This window comes from Pygocentrus nattereri, chromosome 26, assembly GCF_015220715.1.
Source record: "Pygocentrus nattereri isolate fPygNat1 chromosome 26, fPygNat1.pri, whole genome shotgun sequence".
NCBI lineage: Eukaryota > Metazoa > Chordata > Actinopteri > Characiformes > Serrasalmidae > Pygocentrus > Pygocentrus nattereri.
Window position 1 is genome coordinate 14,883,092 of NC_051236.1, and position 16,461 is coordinate 14,899,552.

Sequence of the window (16,461 nt, forward strand, 5' to 3'; positions counted from 1 at the left end):
GCTACCTTCATCACCTTCTGAATCTTCCTCAATTTCTGTCTCTCTTTCATTCTCTCGCTGTCTCTCGGCTGCCAGTTTGTTCCGTTCCGGGACTACATTGACCGCTCTGGTAACCAGGTCCTGAGCATGGCTCGACTAGCTAAAGACGTTCTGGCAGAGATCCCTGACCAACTACTGTCCTTCATGAAGAGCAAAGGAATTGACCCTCGCCCCGCGCCCCCTGCCTCAGGGACACCCAGCAAGCCCCCTCTTAACACACGCATCTGAAAGGAAGGAGACAGAAAGGAGGAGAAGGAAGGACTGGAGTTCTAGGGAATTTTAATAGGGCATGTAAATAAACTGGTGATTGGCCCCCTTCTGTCAATGTAATACTGTATATACTGGTGATTGGCCACCTGACTGCTGACAGCACACAGAATTTCAGTCAGAAGAACTACATCTCCTTACCAACATCTGTTCTCAGTATCCTCCATTCTAAAAAGAGAGAACATAAAAGGAAGCAGATGCTCTGCCCACATGTTAGCACTGCTAAATGCCTTGGAACATCACAAACAAGACAATTTCATGTCAAAAAAAAAAAAAAACAACAAACTTTTCATCATCTGGCAGAGATAAGAACCCATTAAAAGTAAAAGGGAACACCTGGTCTGATTCTAACAGATTCTGCAGACATATATATATATATATAGAGAGAGAGAGAGAGAGAGAGAGAGAGAGAGAGAGAGAGAGAGAGAGAGAGAGAGAATGGCAGAGAGAGAAAGAACAAGAATGAGTGCCTGTGGCTAGGGTGAAAGGGCATATGAGCTCATCTACTCTCCCACACATCGACGACCCGAGCATGCAAGGGTCTCTGCCGCAGTCTGCAAGACTGGAGCAGAAATAAACTATAAACCGTTTTTATGAACCCAAAGTGAGACAATGACCAAGAGAACTGCATGAGCACCTGCTGCACCATATCTGCCACCAAAGAACTCTCTGAAGACCTGCTGCCTCTGTGACTTGCATGAACAACTCTGAAGGTGTCTGACTGAGGACGTCCTAAATCCATGGCAGGTTTGCAGCCAGCACACGACAGAACTATTCAAACCATCTGGCAGAATGGTGAAACCTAACTTTGAGAAACACTGCCTCATTGTTCAGGAGGTGTCTGCAAACATGACAACCAGTGTCATGTGTAATATGTTCTGAAAAGTTTGAATGTATTTGTTAATTTTTCATTGGCTGTCTGTGGCAGTGTTGAATAACAGATTTTTAATAGGAGAGAGAGACAGTGGGGGTGGTAAATCCTATAGCAATCCAGCACCCCAGTCCCCAAACAATCCACCACATCCATAAACTGCATTGTTCTTCACTTTATCAATCCAGTTTTTCCTTCTTTGTATGATTAGAGCCACAAAACTCTACACCAGACGTCCCGTTTAAATTTTTTTTTATCCAGTATCTGATCCTGGATTTTGTAATCCCTGGTAGGTATGACACTAACGCCCAATCTCATTCACCCCTCACCCCTACCACTTAGCCTTTGTTTTGCATGTTCATGAAGTAAGATGGCTGGGCAAGTAACCAAAGAAACCCACAAAAGTGAATATTTTCTCCGTTACAAATTATGATAACCATTGTTATGTTAACATCAATAACAGTATGCTAATATCTCAGCAGCTAGCTAACTAAATTTCCCATCCCACCTTAAATAGTCCAAAAGTTCTGATGCCTGAAGCGCCAGAATGAACTGCTGCATCATTTAATGTAGAATGGAAACGTTTAACAAGAAGCTGACTTCAGTTTCATATTACTGAAGAATTAGGGGTGGGTGATAATAAATAATTATGACATCCCCCTCTTTGAAAGAAAATAATGCTCTAAATTAACTAAAAACAGCAGTGAGGTTGATGAACTTCACCCTCCTCTTCTATCACTGCAGACTGGCAGGGTAGTTCCACTAGTACCTATTAATGAAGTAATGTTCTCCTTTATTTGAGGGTCCCATTTTGTATGGTAAGATTTCATCCACTACCTCTTGTAAATCAGTTCCAAGGGCAAAGTGACACTTGAAATCAAGGGGTAGGGCTCAAAGAAAGAAATGGGATTGGGCCTAAATGTCCAGTGACAGTGTGCACTTGAGCTGGCATGAAAAAGTTTGTGCAAAGATTTTGTGCACCTCTGATGAGTAGATGAAAAACACCTGAGACACCTAGTACATTGTTTTCCATCTTCCCTTAGCTTCAACCCTAATCAACCCCACCTGAACCATCCAATTAGTGCCTATAGAAGTACATGATTACCTGAAGGAGATGTTGTTGGGTTGTGTTGGAAGTAAAACGTGCAGGAAGGCTGTTCTCTAGGAGGAGGGTTGGTGAATTGGAAGGATTTGATATAACAGTGACGATACACCATACCCAAACCTTTGCACTTCTTCAGACAACCTGTAACTGCATTTTTACTCTTCCTTGCTGTTTGCCCTTTCTGTCTGGTGTTGTTATGTTTCTTCATCATCCTTTTCATCTTCAGCTCCTTGCTTGCTCTGATGCTGTCTGATACTGGTACCCTCCAGTTTTGGAATATCTGAATGAATTCCTGGCTACTTTCTTCCTTTCAAGCATAACCTTTGAGGCTTTAATAGGCTTTACTGGTTGAATAATGCATCCTTGCGCTGGCCCTGGAGGATCCCATCTGTTTTCAGAGCCTGCAGTGCTGCCTGTTTAGAGTCAGGAGTGACCACTGTAACGTGTATCACAAAAGAACACAATAGTTCCAAAAATGCAACATGCCAAGTCTCGACTGCAAGGGCACCTTCAGACTTTGTTTCTTTTTGTAGAGAAAGAAGCCAGAGAGAGTGGGGAGGGAGGGGAAGGGAAAGAGTGCACCCACTTCATCACAATTGGCACTTCAAAATGTAGCACAGGGCCATTATGGTCATTTGGAGGGAGACGGAATGCGCCTGTTTTCCTTTGCAAATGAATGCAAAGTTATTCTGCGCCTTCTTCACGCTGATATCACACTGACTCCTGTTCTAGTTGCGGCTGACGCTTTCAAGCCCTAAATCTGTTGGATGCTCCGTCTTTGGCAGCCAGTGGTGTTTTGTCAAGGCTGAATGCAGGGTGATGGTATTTTCTATTGAGGTTTTCTATTGACTCTCTAGAGTGTTTGCTGTGTTTCCGTGCCATTTGCATGAACGTTAATGAAATGGTAATGGATGTTATTCTTCATTAGCACCTCCTCCCATTTTAGAGAATGTTATGAGTCCCTCTCTGTGTACCACTCCCCTCTTCTTTTTTCTCCTGCTCTCTCTAACTCTCTCTGAATTCACTTTTAATTAAATGTGAGTAAATTGGGAGAACTTCAGCTGTGCTATGGGTTAAGGTTCATTAACTGCATTTATTTGAGGACCTCTATTAACACCGAACTTGACTTGCTAATTCCTCTGTGATACAAAACCTCTGTTTATTTGCATTTGTAAACAAAGGAAGTATTGGAATGAATGATGGGTATGCAAATGTGTGTGCTTATGACCTGAGGGATCTGAGGTTGTAGCTGTTCTCTTTTACATGTTACAGTTTTTTGCATGATATCGATGGGGGATCATTCAGTGCTGGTCGTCGTTTCAGTCTGACACAAATGTTTATATATCTAGAGCTAGCCAACTGTGTCGGTTTTCTATGACAGTAATTGTTTGTGTATATTTTTGTCCATGATTTTTGTTGTGTACAGTATATTCTGTTGAACTGCAGAATATTGTAGAATACGGCACAAAGTACAATGTAGCTTACAGCAGATAGACATTATATTTCTATTGGTATTTTAGATCACAAATGAAATGTCACGTTTCATTTGTAAAACTATAGCTTTAGCATGCAGCATAGCTGACGCTGAAAAATGCAGAGTAGATATTTTCATTTGTATTGCACAATATTTTTACATTTTGCATGACTGTCAAATTGTCTCTTCAAATATGTATAACACAGTGCTTATTGTTCAGTTTGTGAACCCTGTTGGCACATATAATCAAACATGCACACAACAGCATTCCCAAATGTGATACTGTACAAGATATGAACACTTTTTTTCTCCCTTTCACCTCCTCTTCTTTTGTCACTGAGCATGTTCTATCTTGTGGTGTTCTGACTGTATCACAACAAAACACAGATATCCAAAAGAAAGCATAAAGATTTCAATGTCTATTTGTACCTTCACTATTGTCATTACTGCACCTTATCTCAGTTTTATACTCTTTGCTTGAGCGTACAATGACTGAACATGTTAAGAAATTAAAGTTTGCTAGACCAAGAACATTTGATTACCTGACCTAATACTGTAAAAGCCAACTCTGCCTAAAACTACACTTTAAATCCAGACATCCTTTTTAAATAGTGAAGTCAACTATTTTAAAGGGCAGTCATTGCTGACATGTTCAAACCTGCACACACAGCTTGTATAATCTCCATAGAAAAGCATTTCTAATTGAATTAGATGCTCAAGTCAAAATGACCAGTGCCAGGCATCAATTAAAGAGAGGTATAAAGCTCCCAGTACTTGACAGTAAAGGAGTGAGAACTGTGTTTTCCAAGGCAGACATGTCAAACTGGGGGTGACAAAATTGCTTCAGAGATTAGTGTTTACTCTCATCTAGCACTTGGGATTCAGTGCATCAAGTCCTTGTTAATTAGCTGATGAGCTGAATCGGGTGTGTTTAATGAGGCAGTGTTCTGAAGTCTGCTGTATTTTGGCCTGCAAGGACTGGATCCTGACACATTTGCTCTAGAGTGATGGAGCTCCATTCAGTACTTTGGGATAAGTGGGTGTGGCATTTGTGACCACAAACTAATCATCCATCATCAGTACCTGACCTCACTAATGTACTTGTGGCTGAATACCATCAAATCCACTCAGAAGCATCTACTGGAAAGCCTTCCCAGAAGAGCAGAGGCTTTTACTGCAGTAATGTGGGGGCAAACTCCCTAATAATATCCTATATTTCAGGAAAAAAAAAACATTGGAAAGAGTATAAACTTTTGACCCAGATTAAACCCAAGTCTTACAGAGAAAAGAATTTCCAGGGACAACTGATGACTGCACTGCAATTTAATTCAAAATAGCTTTAATCCATGTCTGGGAAACTGGCCCATAGTGTATATATAATTCATAGTACTGTACTACTATAATGGTTATATCTATACAGTGCATCAATTGTTTAATCAATTGTTGTGTTGTGTCCTAATTACCGGCCTGCTTCTGCAAAAGTGCTTCCATACTAACGTTGTTTATAAGCAATAGGAAAAACAGTAGCTACTTTATGGCTGAGGTTAAACAGAAGAGAGAAGAACTTTTAGGATGATCTGACTCACCATAAAGGGACTTCAGCAACACCCAGGCTGCCTAATTTGAAATAAACATTTGTGTGTCCCAGAAATTTACACTGCCATGTCATTTTCTTACATACACTGCCTACTGAATTGTCCTCTGGTTTAAAAGCTGTAGGTGTGACATTTCTAAACAGCACTGAGCATCACTAGTGGCCTCTCATAGGGCTAGTTGAACTGGCTCAACAGTAACTGGTAAACATAAATCCAGGTCATCTATTAATATGAACAATTTTTGTTATCTTTAAGCACTTCTAAGTGAAAAGACTCGACTGCGTTCTTTTTCAATTAAGTACATGTAAAGAAGGGTGAACAAAATCATCAGTGGTCCTACAGCGCCATCTAGTGGCTCACATAAGTAGTTTCAGGCAAAGTAAAGACTCATAGGTTTGCCAAAAATTATATGGTACAAAAAAATAACATTAAACTATACTGTACGATGTACAAAAATAATAACACACTGAGCAAGTAAAGGGTGCATCCAAGTCGTTTGCACTCGTGTATGAACTCCAGTGTTTAGCTTCGTGGCGCCCCAGTTCCGGAACGTGTGCGCTGCCGCTGGCAGCTTCTCCGTACAGTGGCTCCGCTGGGTCTTATTACCCTTCATGTAGGGCGGGCCTTTATGTGTCGCTGCTACAGGGACACCAAGATGGAAATCCAGGGGCTTACTGATGCCCAAAACACTCACTACCAACATGGCGCCCCGCGTAAGTCAGGTTCATCTCCGTTGGGAACGACTACGGGGACCATTTCTAGTTCCATTTCAAAGGGGGACCCTTCGGCCTCGCACGGGCTTCAGAGCGACAGCAACAACAACAGGCGGCCGGGCTCCTCTCCGCCTCGCCTGCTGGCGCAAAATGGCAGCAGCGGCCCTCCTCGCCTGTGCCTCCAGCACCACAGACACGGCGAGGCGGTGCCGCCGACGCCCCGGGAGGCTCCTCGTGCGGCCAGTATCGAGCTGTGTAACTTAAACGTGCTGAAAGAGAAGGAGTACGGGGATTTAGAGTTGCCCGCGGATTTCGTGAGGGCCGAGCTGAAGTACGGCGAGGAGAGCGAGGAGGACGGCGTGCTGCAAATGGCGCTGCCTCTCTTCGAGGGGGAGGACGGTTATGGAGAACAGAGGCAGCTGATGGCCGGGGACTTTGAGCAACCGCAGCAGCAGGACACGAACTGTAACGTTAACGCATCTCCGTCCCGAGCCGCCGACAGCTCTGCTGGCGACAGCATAGCGAGCTCTTCCGGTGGCAAAAGCTGTGAGGAGTTCTACGTTGTATTCAACATAGTGCAGGAAGAAAATGGCCTCGACAAAGAGCCACGGACGCGCTCGTGTAAAGTGAACGAGAAGAAAGCCACAGAGCCGTCCAGGTCCACGTACGGACAGCACACTTCGCCTTTCACGGAAACAGACGAGAACAACAAGACGAGCAAGGCGAAATCATCGCCCGAGTGTGGTTTCGGTAGCTTGGTTAGCCACTCGGAGCTAGCCGGGGAAAGCGGCGCCGCGGCCGGAGGGAAGCGAGGGCTGTTCGTGGGCGACATGGTGCTTTCAGACGGCGGCGCTGAGGGTGAATGTAGCGTTAGTGAGAAACTGCCCGATGTGGTCATGATGAATTGCGGTCATTTAGGGTCGACAGAACAGGCCGAGCTGAGCGAGGGCGAGTGTAAAAACAGCGCTGTCCTGGAGGCTGGCAGTGCTGCGAGGAGTGGACTAACGGACGCAGGTAAAAGTCTGGAGTACGTGGCGGCGGATTACGCCAGGCTCGCCCCAGGCGAGAACGGCGAGGCGCAGGACACTTTTTCGGGCACCATAACGATCAACAACCAGAGCATCATCTTAACCATCGAGAACGGGGTGCTGACTCTGGCCGCGCCGCCGGAGAGCTATGCGTACAAAGAGGATAGCATGGTGAGTTTGAAGGAGCATCTGGGCATGAAGGAGCACGAAGATATCGTTCTACTCAACTACGACGGCGGAACCAAGTCTATCGGGAAGATCAGCAACGTTACCGTAACAGATCGGGACGAGCGGAACGCTGGCCAGGCGGCCAGTGACTCCGAGCTGACCTTGGCTGAGGAGAGTTCGCTCTCAGAGCTGCCCGGCACAGCTCTGGACTCCTGCCCCTCTGTTAAACAGGAGGAGGGGGTTTTGTGTGCTGTGGAGGAAGCCAGCGGTTTGGGTCACGGTTCGAAAGGTACACCTGTGGGTAAGGCTGGGCAGTAAGGCCAAAAATCAAAGAATATTTTTGATTATTGATGGTTATTATTTTATCAGTGCCACTTGATGAACAAAAGTGGAAGTTATTCAGATTTCAAGCCTTAATGGTAATACTATTAATAAGCTTTCAGTCCAAAACAAAAAATGGCCTCAACCTTTTCCAGTACCTGGCTGAGCATCCAATTACCTTAATGACAGCAAAAAAGGTTAGGTATGAATTACCATCTCTTGAGCGAACTCTTCTCCATTTTACACCAGTCTTTCAATAACTTGTGCTTGATGTCAGTGTCCATTCTTATATTCGAGGATGACAGCTGTGGTGTACTTTGTACGTTACTAGTTCAGACATGAAGGCACAATGGGACACTTTGACCAGAAATATCCAGACTTCAATCTTTCTAATCAGTCTGAAACAGCAGGTAAAATGCTCAAATAGGCATATGCAAACTCTGGCTGAAATGTGCCCACAGTAGAGTTTGTGTAAAATATAAATAAAAACAGAATAGAATGCAGTGATGTGCAAATGATTAAATATCTCTATTTAATAAATAACAGTAAAAGACAGCATATAAGATATTGAAACTGAAAAAGTATGTTATTTTATTTTTTTTGATGTGCCATGTGCTGCCATCTAGATGACCTCTTTTTCAGGGAAGGCCTTGCTTATTTCAGCGACACAAAATCAAACCACATTCTGCACATATTACAACAGCTTGGCTCTGTAGTAAGAGTCCAGTCCTGTCACACATTCAAAACATTTGCCGCATTTGGAAATGGAAAAATATGACTGAGAAGACGCCAAACTGTTGAGCAGCTGAAATTCTATATCATGCCAATATGGGAAAACATTTCAAAACTACAGCCATCGGTCTGCTCAGTTTTCAAACACTTAGTGTTGTAAAACGAGTGGTTCATACAACATAGTGGTAAACATTTCCCTGTCTCAACTTTTTTGAAACATGCTGCTGGCATCAAGTGGGCTTTTTTCCCCTCATTTTCATCATTTGATCTACTGTCTTTGTATTTTTAAAATAAATGTAGTGTGTAAATGATTTGCACATCATTCTATTATGTTTTTATTTACACTTTGCACAGCGTCATGGCTTTTTTGGAAATGAGCTTGTACTTGTATTCAGCATTTCACACACTGTTCTGCACTAGATCCAGTTAAACACAACTAATCAAATTCTCTTTTTAGTCAAACATGTATTTGGGAAATTATTTAAGTACTGTCAATATCCACAATATGCTCAGAAAAGCATTTTGTGACGTGATGTCATTTATCACTAGCCATAGATATCATTGCCCAGTTCCCACTTTATGTAATTGAGTTAGAGTAAGATTAACTCAACTGGTTGGCACTATTATTAAGGTGGAGGGAGGGGGGATATTTGATTGATTATTGTCTTTAAATCTCCCAGGCTTACCTGTTGGATGTGAGGACGAGATGCAGCCCATGAGCCTTGGGGTGCCGACAGGCATGGCAAAGAAAGGCGCTTTAGTTACTTACCGCTGTCCTCACTCAGGCTGCCCTGAGGCTTTTGACAGCCGCCAGAAGCTCAAGATGCACCTTGTTTTCCATACAGAGGACCAGCGCCCCTTCAAGTGCACGGTGGAAGGCTGCGGTTGGTCCTTCACCACGTCGTACAAACTGAAGCGGCACTTGCAGTCCCACGACAAGGTGCGGCCATACAAGTGCCAGTGGGAGAACTGTGGCCGACGCTTCACCACTGTCTACAACCTGAAGGCCCATGTTAAAGCACATGACCAAGAGGACACCTTTGTGTGCGAGATTTGCAGTGAGAGGTTTCGCAGCGCTACGAGGCTTGCCAATCATCAGAGAACACACTTCGAACCAGAGAGGCCGCACAAGTGTGAATTCCCAGGTCAGTACGACTACAATAAAGAATTGTTTCTGTAATTAATTAAACTGCAAATAAATTAGATATAATCTTTGTACCTTTCCAGCCGTTGATGCGTGGCAGTCAGCAGTGGTATTCTATACCTCTGTTACACTGTATTTGATGATGATGATGAAGATTAATCTTTGTACCTTGCTCTGTTATTCGCCTCAGTTTGCCCACAGTGCAGGGCTCCTGTTATTCATCATTCTGTTCTCGGAGGCAGATAATTTCTGTTTGATGCATCTAAAAAAAGCTGTGTTGCCTTCACTGCTTCCTATAGTGTAATGCAGTCTGTCAGAATGAGCGTATGTGTTAGATGAACACTATAAATCATTGTAGAGTGCTTTTCCTTTTGAATGTACTACAGTGATGCTTTGATACTTTTCCATAAATGGCATTATTGATCAATTTCTTCACTTTGTTGCAGATTTACAGGTCAGAAAGGGTCTTAAGCCCAGTTGTCTTCTTGATGTATTTCTTTCCTTTTTTATTTAAATAAATTTTATGTTTTTGTTCTTCTCTTCAGGGTGTGAGAAGGCCTTCATCACCTTCAGTGCCCTCTTTTCCCACAACAGGACTCATTTTAGAGAGACTGGCCAGTTCACTTGTACTTATCCAGGCTGTGATAAGCGCTATGACAAAGCCTGCCGCCTTAAAATCCATCTTCGCAGTCATACAGGTAAACATGTAATCATATACATATGCAGCTGAAGTCTTTTAATCAGTTGACTGATCCTTAACTTGCTCTTTGTGTCCCTCCTTCAGGTGAGAGGCCGTTTGTCTGTGACTCTGAGTCCTGTGGATGGACTTTCACTAGCATGTCAAAGCTGTTGCGACACAAAAGGTGAGAAATCATGTGAGTGATGGAATGAATTTTCAGTGCTTTTTATTTTAGTGGGTGTGCTTTGTTTTTGGTCTATAATGGTGTTTGTGTTTTGCTGAACCCCCTTCATCACACCATTCCAGGAAACATGATGATGACCGGCGGTTTATGTGTCCGGAGGAGGGCTGTGGAAAATCCTTCACTCGTGCAGAACACCTGAAAGGCCACAGTATCACCCACCTGGGCACCAAGCCATTTGAGTGTAGAGTAGAAGGTTGGCACCATAGACTGTTTTGCTTGACTGTGACAATATGTAAATCAAATAGCCAATCCAATTTCTGTAATTTATACTAAGATTTCTAATTCTGCATCATAAATTTCAGAGATGTTTTGTTGTTAAATGACACGATTCCACATCACTGCATAAAGCTAGATCATTAAACATGTTTTGAGGAAGCATAATTGTCAATCTGTGATATTATTTACTTTTGGATTATTGAAAAGGAAAGCTGCATGGTCATTCCTTAAATTGTTTGTGTTTCTGTCTGCAGGTTGTAATGCTAAGTTCTCAGCACGTAGCAGTCTTTACATCCACTCTAAGAAACACAGTCAGGATGGTGTGTGTCTGAGGAGCAGATGTCCTGTGGCTGGATGCACCAAGCACTTCTCATCCCGCAGCAGCCTCAAGAGCCATATGCTTAAACATCACAACCTTAGCCCAGGTACCCACACACACAGGCATGCACTCAAAACCATCAGTGTTCATGCACAGTGAGCATCAGTGGTGTACATCTTGTTGTTTTTTTTAATGTATGTTATTAAATGATCGTTATTCAGTCATTATTATGAGGTTCAAATCATTTCTTTATAGTACTTGCCATTAGATGTTTATTGCATGGGTTTGTATTGTAAGTTTGTGTTATATGACTGCCAAAGCACAGCTTTGTTCATTTTTCTGAGCACACTTTTTTTTTTTTTTTTTTTTTTTTAAACCGCTTCTTACAAATAATTTGAAACTTTGTATGCTAGCATCATATGTCAAAATTGTAGTTGTTACTAAAAGCTATTGTTCCAGAATTGTGAGTGATAGTGTATGTTCTTATCACTTAGTCATGTCATGGTGGCTTTCTCTCCTCCCTCCAGATGTGTTGAGTCAGTTGGAGAGCACAGCCACCCTGACACCCAGCTGTGAACTCACCAGCGCCGCTCAAACCGCCACTGCTCCAGGCTCTGTGGGAGCAGAGCTCAGCAGCTTAGACCTCTCCTCCCTGTTCTCTAGTGTGCCCTCAGGGGCCTCAGCAGCACCTCCTGGCCCCTCAGCCTCCTCAGGCCACGCCTCCTTCACCATGGACATGTCTTTGGTCAGTGCCGGCATCCTGACCATAGATCCTGCTTCGGTTGGCTCCTCTCTTGGAGGGGCCAAAGCCGTGGACCCTCTTATTTTAGCAGCAGGGGCAGACATGGGGGCACACGTTCTGGATGCTGGCATAGGGCCCGGTGCTGGCGGAGGGGTCCTGCAGCAGGCAGCGCTGCATTTAGATGACGTGCAGACAGTGAACCCTGAAGCACTAGGAGCACTAACAACCCTGGCTATCCAAAGCACCTCAACAGCGGAACAGCTGCAAGTCCTGAGCTCCTCTAGTGCTTTAACGGCAGAGTCTCCTTCCACTTCTCTCGTCCCATCACTCAATCCCTCACTGTCTTCATCCCTTGCGCCCTCACTCACTTCCTCTCTTGTTCCTTCACTTGCATCGTCCCCTGCTCTGGCGGGTCCCCCAGTGCCAGAACTGCTGTCTCCCCAGCCTAAAACGGATATTGCCGGTAGTGAGGCGGCTGTAGGACCCTTGTTGAGTGGGGTGGAGGTCCTGGCCCAGCCAGAGAATAACAAAGCCATGAATCAGTTTGTGTTTCCCAGTCACAGTGCATCCTATGGGGGGCAGAAAGAAACAGAGCTGCCCTCAGTCACCACTTGTTCCTTTATGGTGAGTATGGTGGATTCAAGTTTTATGGTTCGTTTGGATGGTTTTTATAAATGCATGAATTTCAGTCCAAAGACGTTGCCCTTGAAAGGCTGACGAGGGTGGCAATGCAAGTAAACTTGAATAAGTTGCATATTATAGCCTAATGTAGTCTGATTTATACTGACACATACTAAAAATGTACATTAATGTTTGAGTCCAGAAATATGATGCATGGAATTTTAATCAGAGCCAGCTCCATTTTATGCAGTGCGATAGAAAACTCCAGTTCTATTTACTATTTACACCGTTTGGTTCAAATTTCAGTAGCAAGAGTTTTGGCAGACATTTGGAGGGTAATGACTGAATTTGTGCCTTTTTTTCCTCCTTTGTTCATGAAGGAGAGCAGTGGTTCTGCACGCACCGATTACAGAGCTATCCAGCTGGCAAAGAGGAGGAAGCAGAAAGGCCCTACTGGCAGTGTAGGTGCCTCAGGGGCAACTCCGAGGAAGGCTAAGGGAGGCAGGGGTTCCAATACTGTAGGGACACTGGCTTCAACAAGTGTCCGTTTTGGAGAAGTAGCTGCATCGACCACGGGGGGTCTCACTATCCGAGACCCGGTGACTGGAGCCCAGTATGTACAAATTCAGCTACTGCAGGTGAGTGAAGTCATGAGCTTTTCAGCAGCTGGAACTTGCTCTCGGTCACAGTGTAGTGTGATGAGTTCTGTGTACGTGTGTTGCAGGATGACCCTGCCACTGATGGAGACTTGGCTTTCCAGCTCAGCTCACAGACGTCGAGTTCTCATTCCCAGCTTACAGTTGACCTGCCTGTCAACATCTTACAGGTACAGCCCTTAATTGCTAACAATCCCTCATGGCGATAAAAGGCTTATATCTTAGATGTTTTTTTACCTCTTAACATTTGTGTGGTTTTGTGCTGGGCAGGTGGATATGTGAATGTGTTGTTATGACATCAAAGAAACAATACAAAACCACAAGTTAAAATCGCACAGTGTAGGTCTGGTGGGAATATACTTAAGAGGACTGTTTAAAGTGACCAGAGACTTTGTGTCTGACTTGTGATGGTTCAGAAACAGTTCTCTGTGTGAGCAGACCCTCATTCTCTGCCAGCTTAGTTGTTGCTTTACAAGCATGGCAACTAACACTGGGCTTATGTCATGTTGTATTGGTGCATTTTTATGAGTACAAGTAAAGGAGCATGGTATCCGACCAGTATCTGTATCAGTGCATCGCTAACTCAATTCCTAACACTTATATTTAAATAAAAAGCCCTTTTTTAAAAATTTTCATAGATTTTAAGGGTTTTTTGTGTAATTAATGGCTATCCTGTCTTTTTCACTGTATGAGACTATTCTGTAATATTTTAAAAGCTTTTATTTGATTGTGTGTGTGTGTGTGTGTATGTATGTATGTGTGTGTGTGTGTGTGTGTGTGTGTATGTATATGTGTGTGTATATATATATATCCATCCATCCATCCATCCATATATATATATATATATATATATATATATATATATATATATATATATATATATATATATATATATATATAGTACTATAATAAAATGCATATGTTTTCTTATCAGGAACCTTCTGCTATGGCTGAGGATGATAATGGATCTGATAACTCCCAGTTCACTGGCAGCACTATCAACCTACAGGACTTGGAGTGACCGCTTGAGAGCAAGTCGACAAGAGCCACTGCTGAACTTTGTGACAGTTCTTTTTCTGTCTCCCTGCACCCCTCCCTCCTTCCCTATCTCCTCAGGACGTAGAAGGCATCTGTTTTCAAGGTGCCTTCTCTGTCTCCCTCTGGGGAGTGGTGCTGGACATGACCCTGGTTAGAGCTTTATTTCAGTAACAGAGAATAGAGCCCTGTTTACGGGCTTACTCATTTAACAGAGCCTGAAGGGTTGGGTCTGTGTCTGGGTTTCTGAGCTGTGTAGTCCATGCATTTCTGTTTAAAATGTCTGATTAAATTGTCTCATTTGAACAGTGTAACTGAGCTCATGCATTTTAGCCAGGATAATTTTTTTGAAGATTCATTCATTAACAGTTGACATTAGATTGACATAGACCCTGTATTAGGGAAGGAAAGTTATTATGCTAAGAGACTGCCAGCACAGATTCCATAGTTTACCTCACTCCATCTATTGCACCACGTTCATCTACTTCAAATAGTGTACTGTGAGGGGCCAACATTTACTGTCTTTCTCAGAAAGGTGTTATAAGCAATTTGTTATTGTAGTCCTTATTGCACACTGCTTATTAGGTTATATCTTTACTTGCTGTGTTTCACAGAAGCATAGTAATAAGCTTAATGAAAACAGCAGCAGGAACACTAACAACTGCCTGGTACGTCTTGGTGAGGCTGGGTGTCTTGTATACCTGCATGTGTTTCTGGAACAGCACAATTGGGTCTGAAAGTTGTACGATTTACTGTTGTCTGTGCAGTAAGGTACCTGCAAACCTCAAAAAACTGTAAATAACACTTACTGTTCTCTCTTTGCCCCCCAGTCCTAATAAGGCAACAATATTTACAGTTACAACCATGGAAGAGATACTTTGTTACCATTAAGTTTTGTTTATTTTTTATGGCTTTTGTGTCTTATGTAAAATGTTCTGAGTTCTATGTGTATGAAATTAAGATTAAATGCCACTCTACTTTTTTATAAAATGTGTAATTTAATGAGTTGGATTGCTGAAAACATGCCAAGTTCAAATCACACTTTCTGTTCATGTCTATATAAGGCGTGAATCTTTTATTCTAGAAAAGGTGACTGGTCTTCCACTCAAGTGATTTATGATTTGGGAATGTTAAAATATTTTTCTAAAAACTGGTTTTGCATTTTGAAAAAGCCCTTCTACTAAAACATCTACAAAGATTAAACAGATGTCTTTTTAACAATTCATAAAGAAATACATAAAATCTATATCTACAGCCCATAACTAATGAAAAGAGTATAACCTCAGAATGATGACTAATTGATCATTATTATGCATTCAAAGAAAATTGCATTACAGATGTTCTACTCACATTACATTTGGTCAACACCAAACCAGTTCTGTTCAATCTGTTTTGCATAATGATGGCAAACCCCAGATAAATGTTTCTCATATTTATACAAACTAGCCAAGTCAATTGTGTGAAATGAAAGAACCCCTATATGCTTATCTTTTGATGGACAAATTGTCCAAACAGGACTTAGTTGCCTTTTGTTTCATTAGCAGCCAATCTTAAAGAAGTATAAAGTAATTGTAAAAATGAATACAATTTAAAACCTGCAGCTATATTGACTTGCCAGTTTACTCTGTACACCTTTGTAGTACTATGTTGTGCCTCCTTTGGCATTCAGAACAGCAAAATTTGCCTGGCAATAGATTTTATAAGCTGCTGAAAGGATTGTGCAGCAATCTTGAGGCATTCAGAATTTAATACATTGTGTAGTTGCTGCAGATTGGACAGCAGCCATGTTTTTTCCCCACCCCAAAAATGCTGAACAGTTGAGACCCAAGGACTACACAGTCCACTGAAAAAGTAAAATTCACTGACATGGTCTTGAGAATATTTGGTGATGGTGCATTCCTTGAGTGTGAACAAATTACAGCCATGAAGGGATGACCCGGTTCTTCAGGGCATCAGCAGCCTTGATGTGTTCCAGCAGAATGTTCCCATGCTGTCGCACTGCACACTACTGTTCACGACAAGCAAACAGTTATATAGATCCATGTTGCCTTTACCACTTTCTGATCCTCTCATTAACCTGATGCTTAAAAATACCTGAGCTGGTATTCACAAAGCACAGTCCTAAGTTAGAGAGCTGATCTCTACAGACAGAGCAGATTCACTGATGATGCAATAGCCCTGACTCTACACACTGCCCTCTTCCATTTGGACAAAAAGAGCACAAATGTGAGTGTGCTGTTTATGGATTACAGCTCAGCATTCAACCTTCCTCGTGCCCTCAAGGCTCAACATTAAGCTTCAGGATCAGGGTCTGAGCAGATCTCTGTGCAGTGGGATCCTGATCTTCTTGAAGGGCTGATGCCAGGTGGTAAGGATGGGCAACATCACATCATTGACCCTTAACAGTGGAGGAGAGTATACTAACAGGCTCCATCACTACCTGGTATGGGAACTCCAAAAAATAAAGGGAACACTCAAAACACATCCTAGAT

At 42.8% G+C, this 16,461-nt stretch overlaps 2 protein-coding genes across 3 annotated transcripts in view; both read left to right on the forward strand.

Moving 5' to 3' along the window:
• Positions 1-4,284, forward strand: part of LOC108427549 (copine-9) — a 151,319-nt gene extending 147,035 nt beyond the window's left edge. The window contains exon 21 of the mRNA XM_017697773.2: positions 76-4,284. Coding sequence (XP_017553262.1) covers positions 76-267 — 192 coding nt within the window. The 3' untranslated portion in view covers positions 268-4,284. The remainder of the gene's footprint in view (positions 1-75) is intronic.
• Positions 4,285-5,972: 1,688 nt separating this feature from the next.
• si:dkey-156n14.3 (zinc finger protein ZXDC) lies at positions 5,973-14,959 on the forward strand. 2 transcript variants are annotated; one of them, XM_037534999.1, is made up of 10 exons: positions 5,973-7,561; positions 8,994-9,458; positions 10,003-10,155; positions 10,242-10,320; positions 10,443-10,573; positions 10,851-11,021; positions 11,443-12,281; positions 12,659-12,916; positions 13,003-13,104; positions 13,869-14,959. In XM_037534999.1, exons 1-10 carry the CDS (start codon positions 5,980-5,982, stop codon positions 13,953-13,955), a joined length of 3,867 nt encoding a protein of 1,288 aa, XP_037390896.1. In that variant the 5' UTR covers positions 5,973-5,979; the 3' UTR covers positions 13,956-14,959. The 2 variants fall into 2 exon arrangements, with proteins under 2 accessions (XP_037390896.1, XP_037390897.1); XM_037535000.1 differs by having other exon boundaries at positions 5,973-7,549.
• The last annotated feature ends 1,502 nt before the right edge of the window (positions 14,960-16,461 follow it).

Coding starts and splice junctions, on each gene's coding strand:
- si:dkey-156n14.3 (XM_037534999.1), top strand. CDS start 5,980: ATGTGTCGCTGCTACAGGGACACCAAGATGGAAATCCAGGGGCTTACT. Junction 10,321..10,442: donor AAGCTGTTGCGACACAAAAG/GTGAGAAATCAT, acceptor ACACCATTCCAG/GAAACATGATGATGACCGGC. Junction 12,282..12,658: donor TCACCACTTGTTCCTTTATG/GTGAGTATGGTG, acceptor TTGTTCATGAAG/GAGAGCAGTGGTTCTGCACG.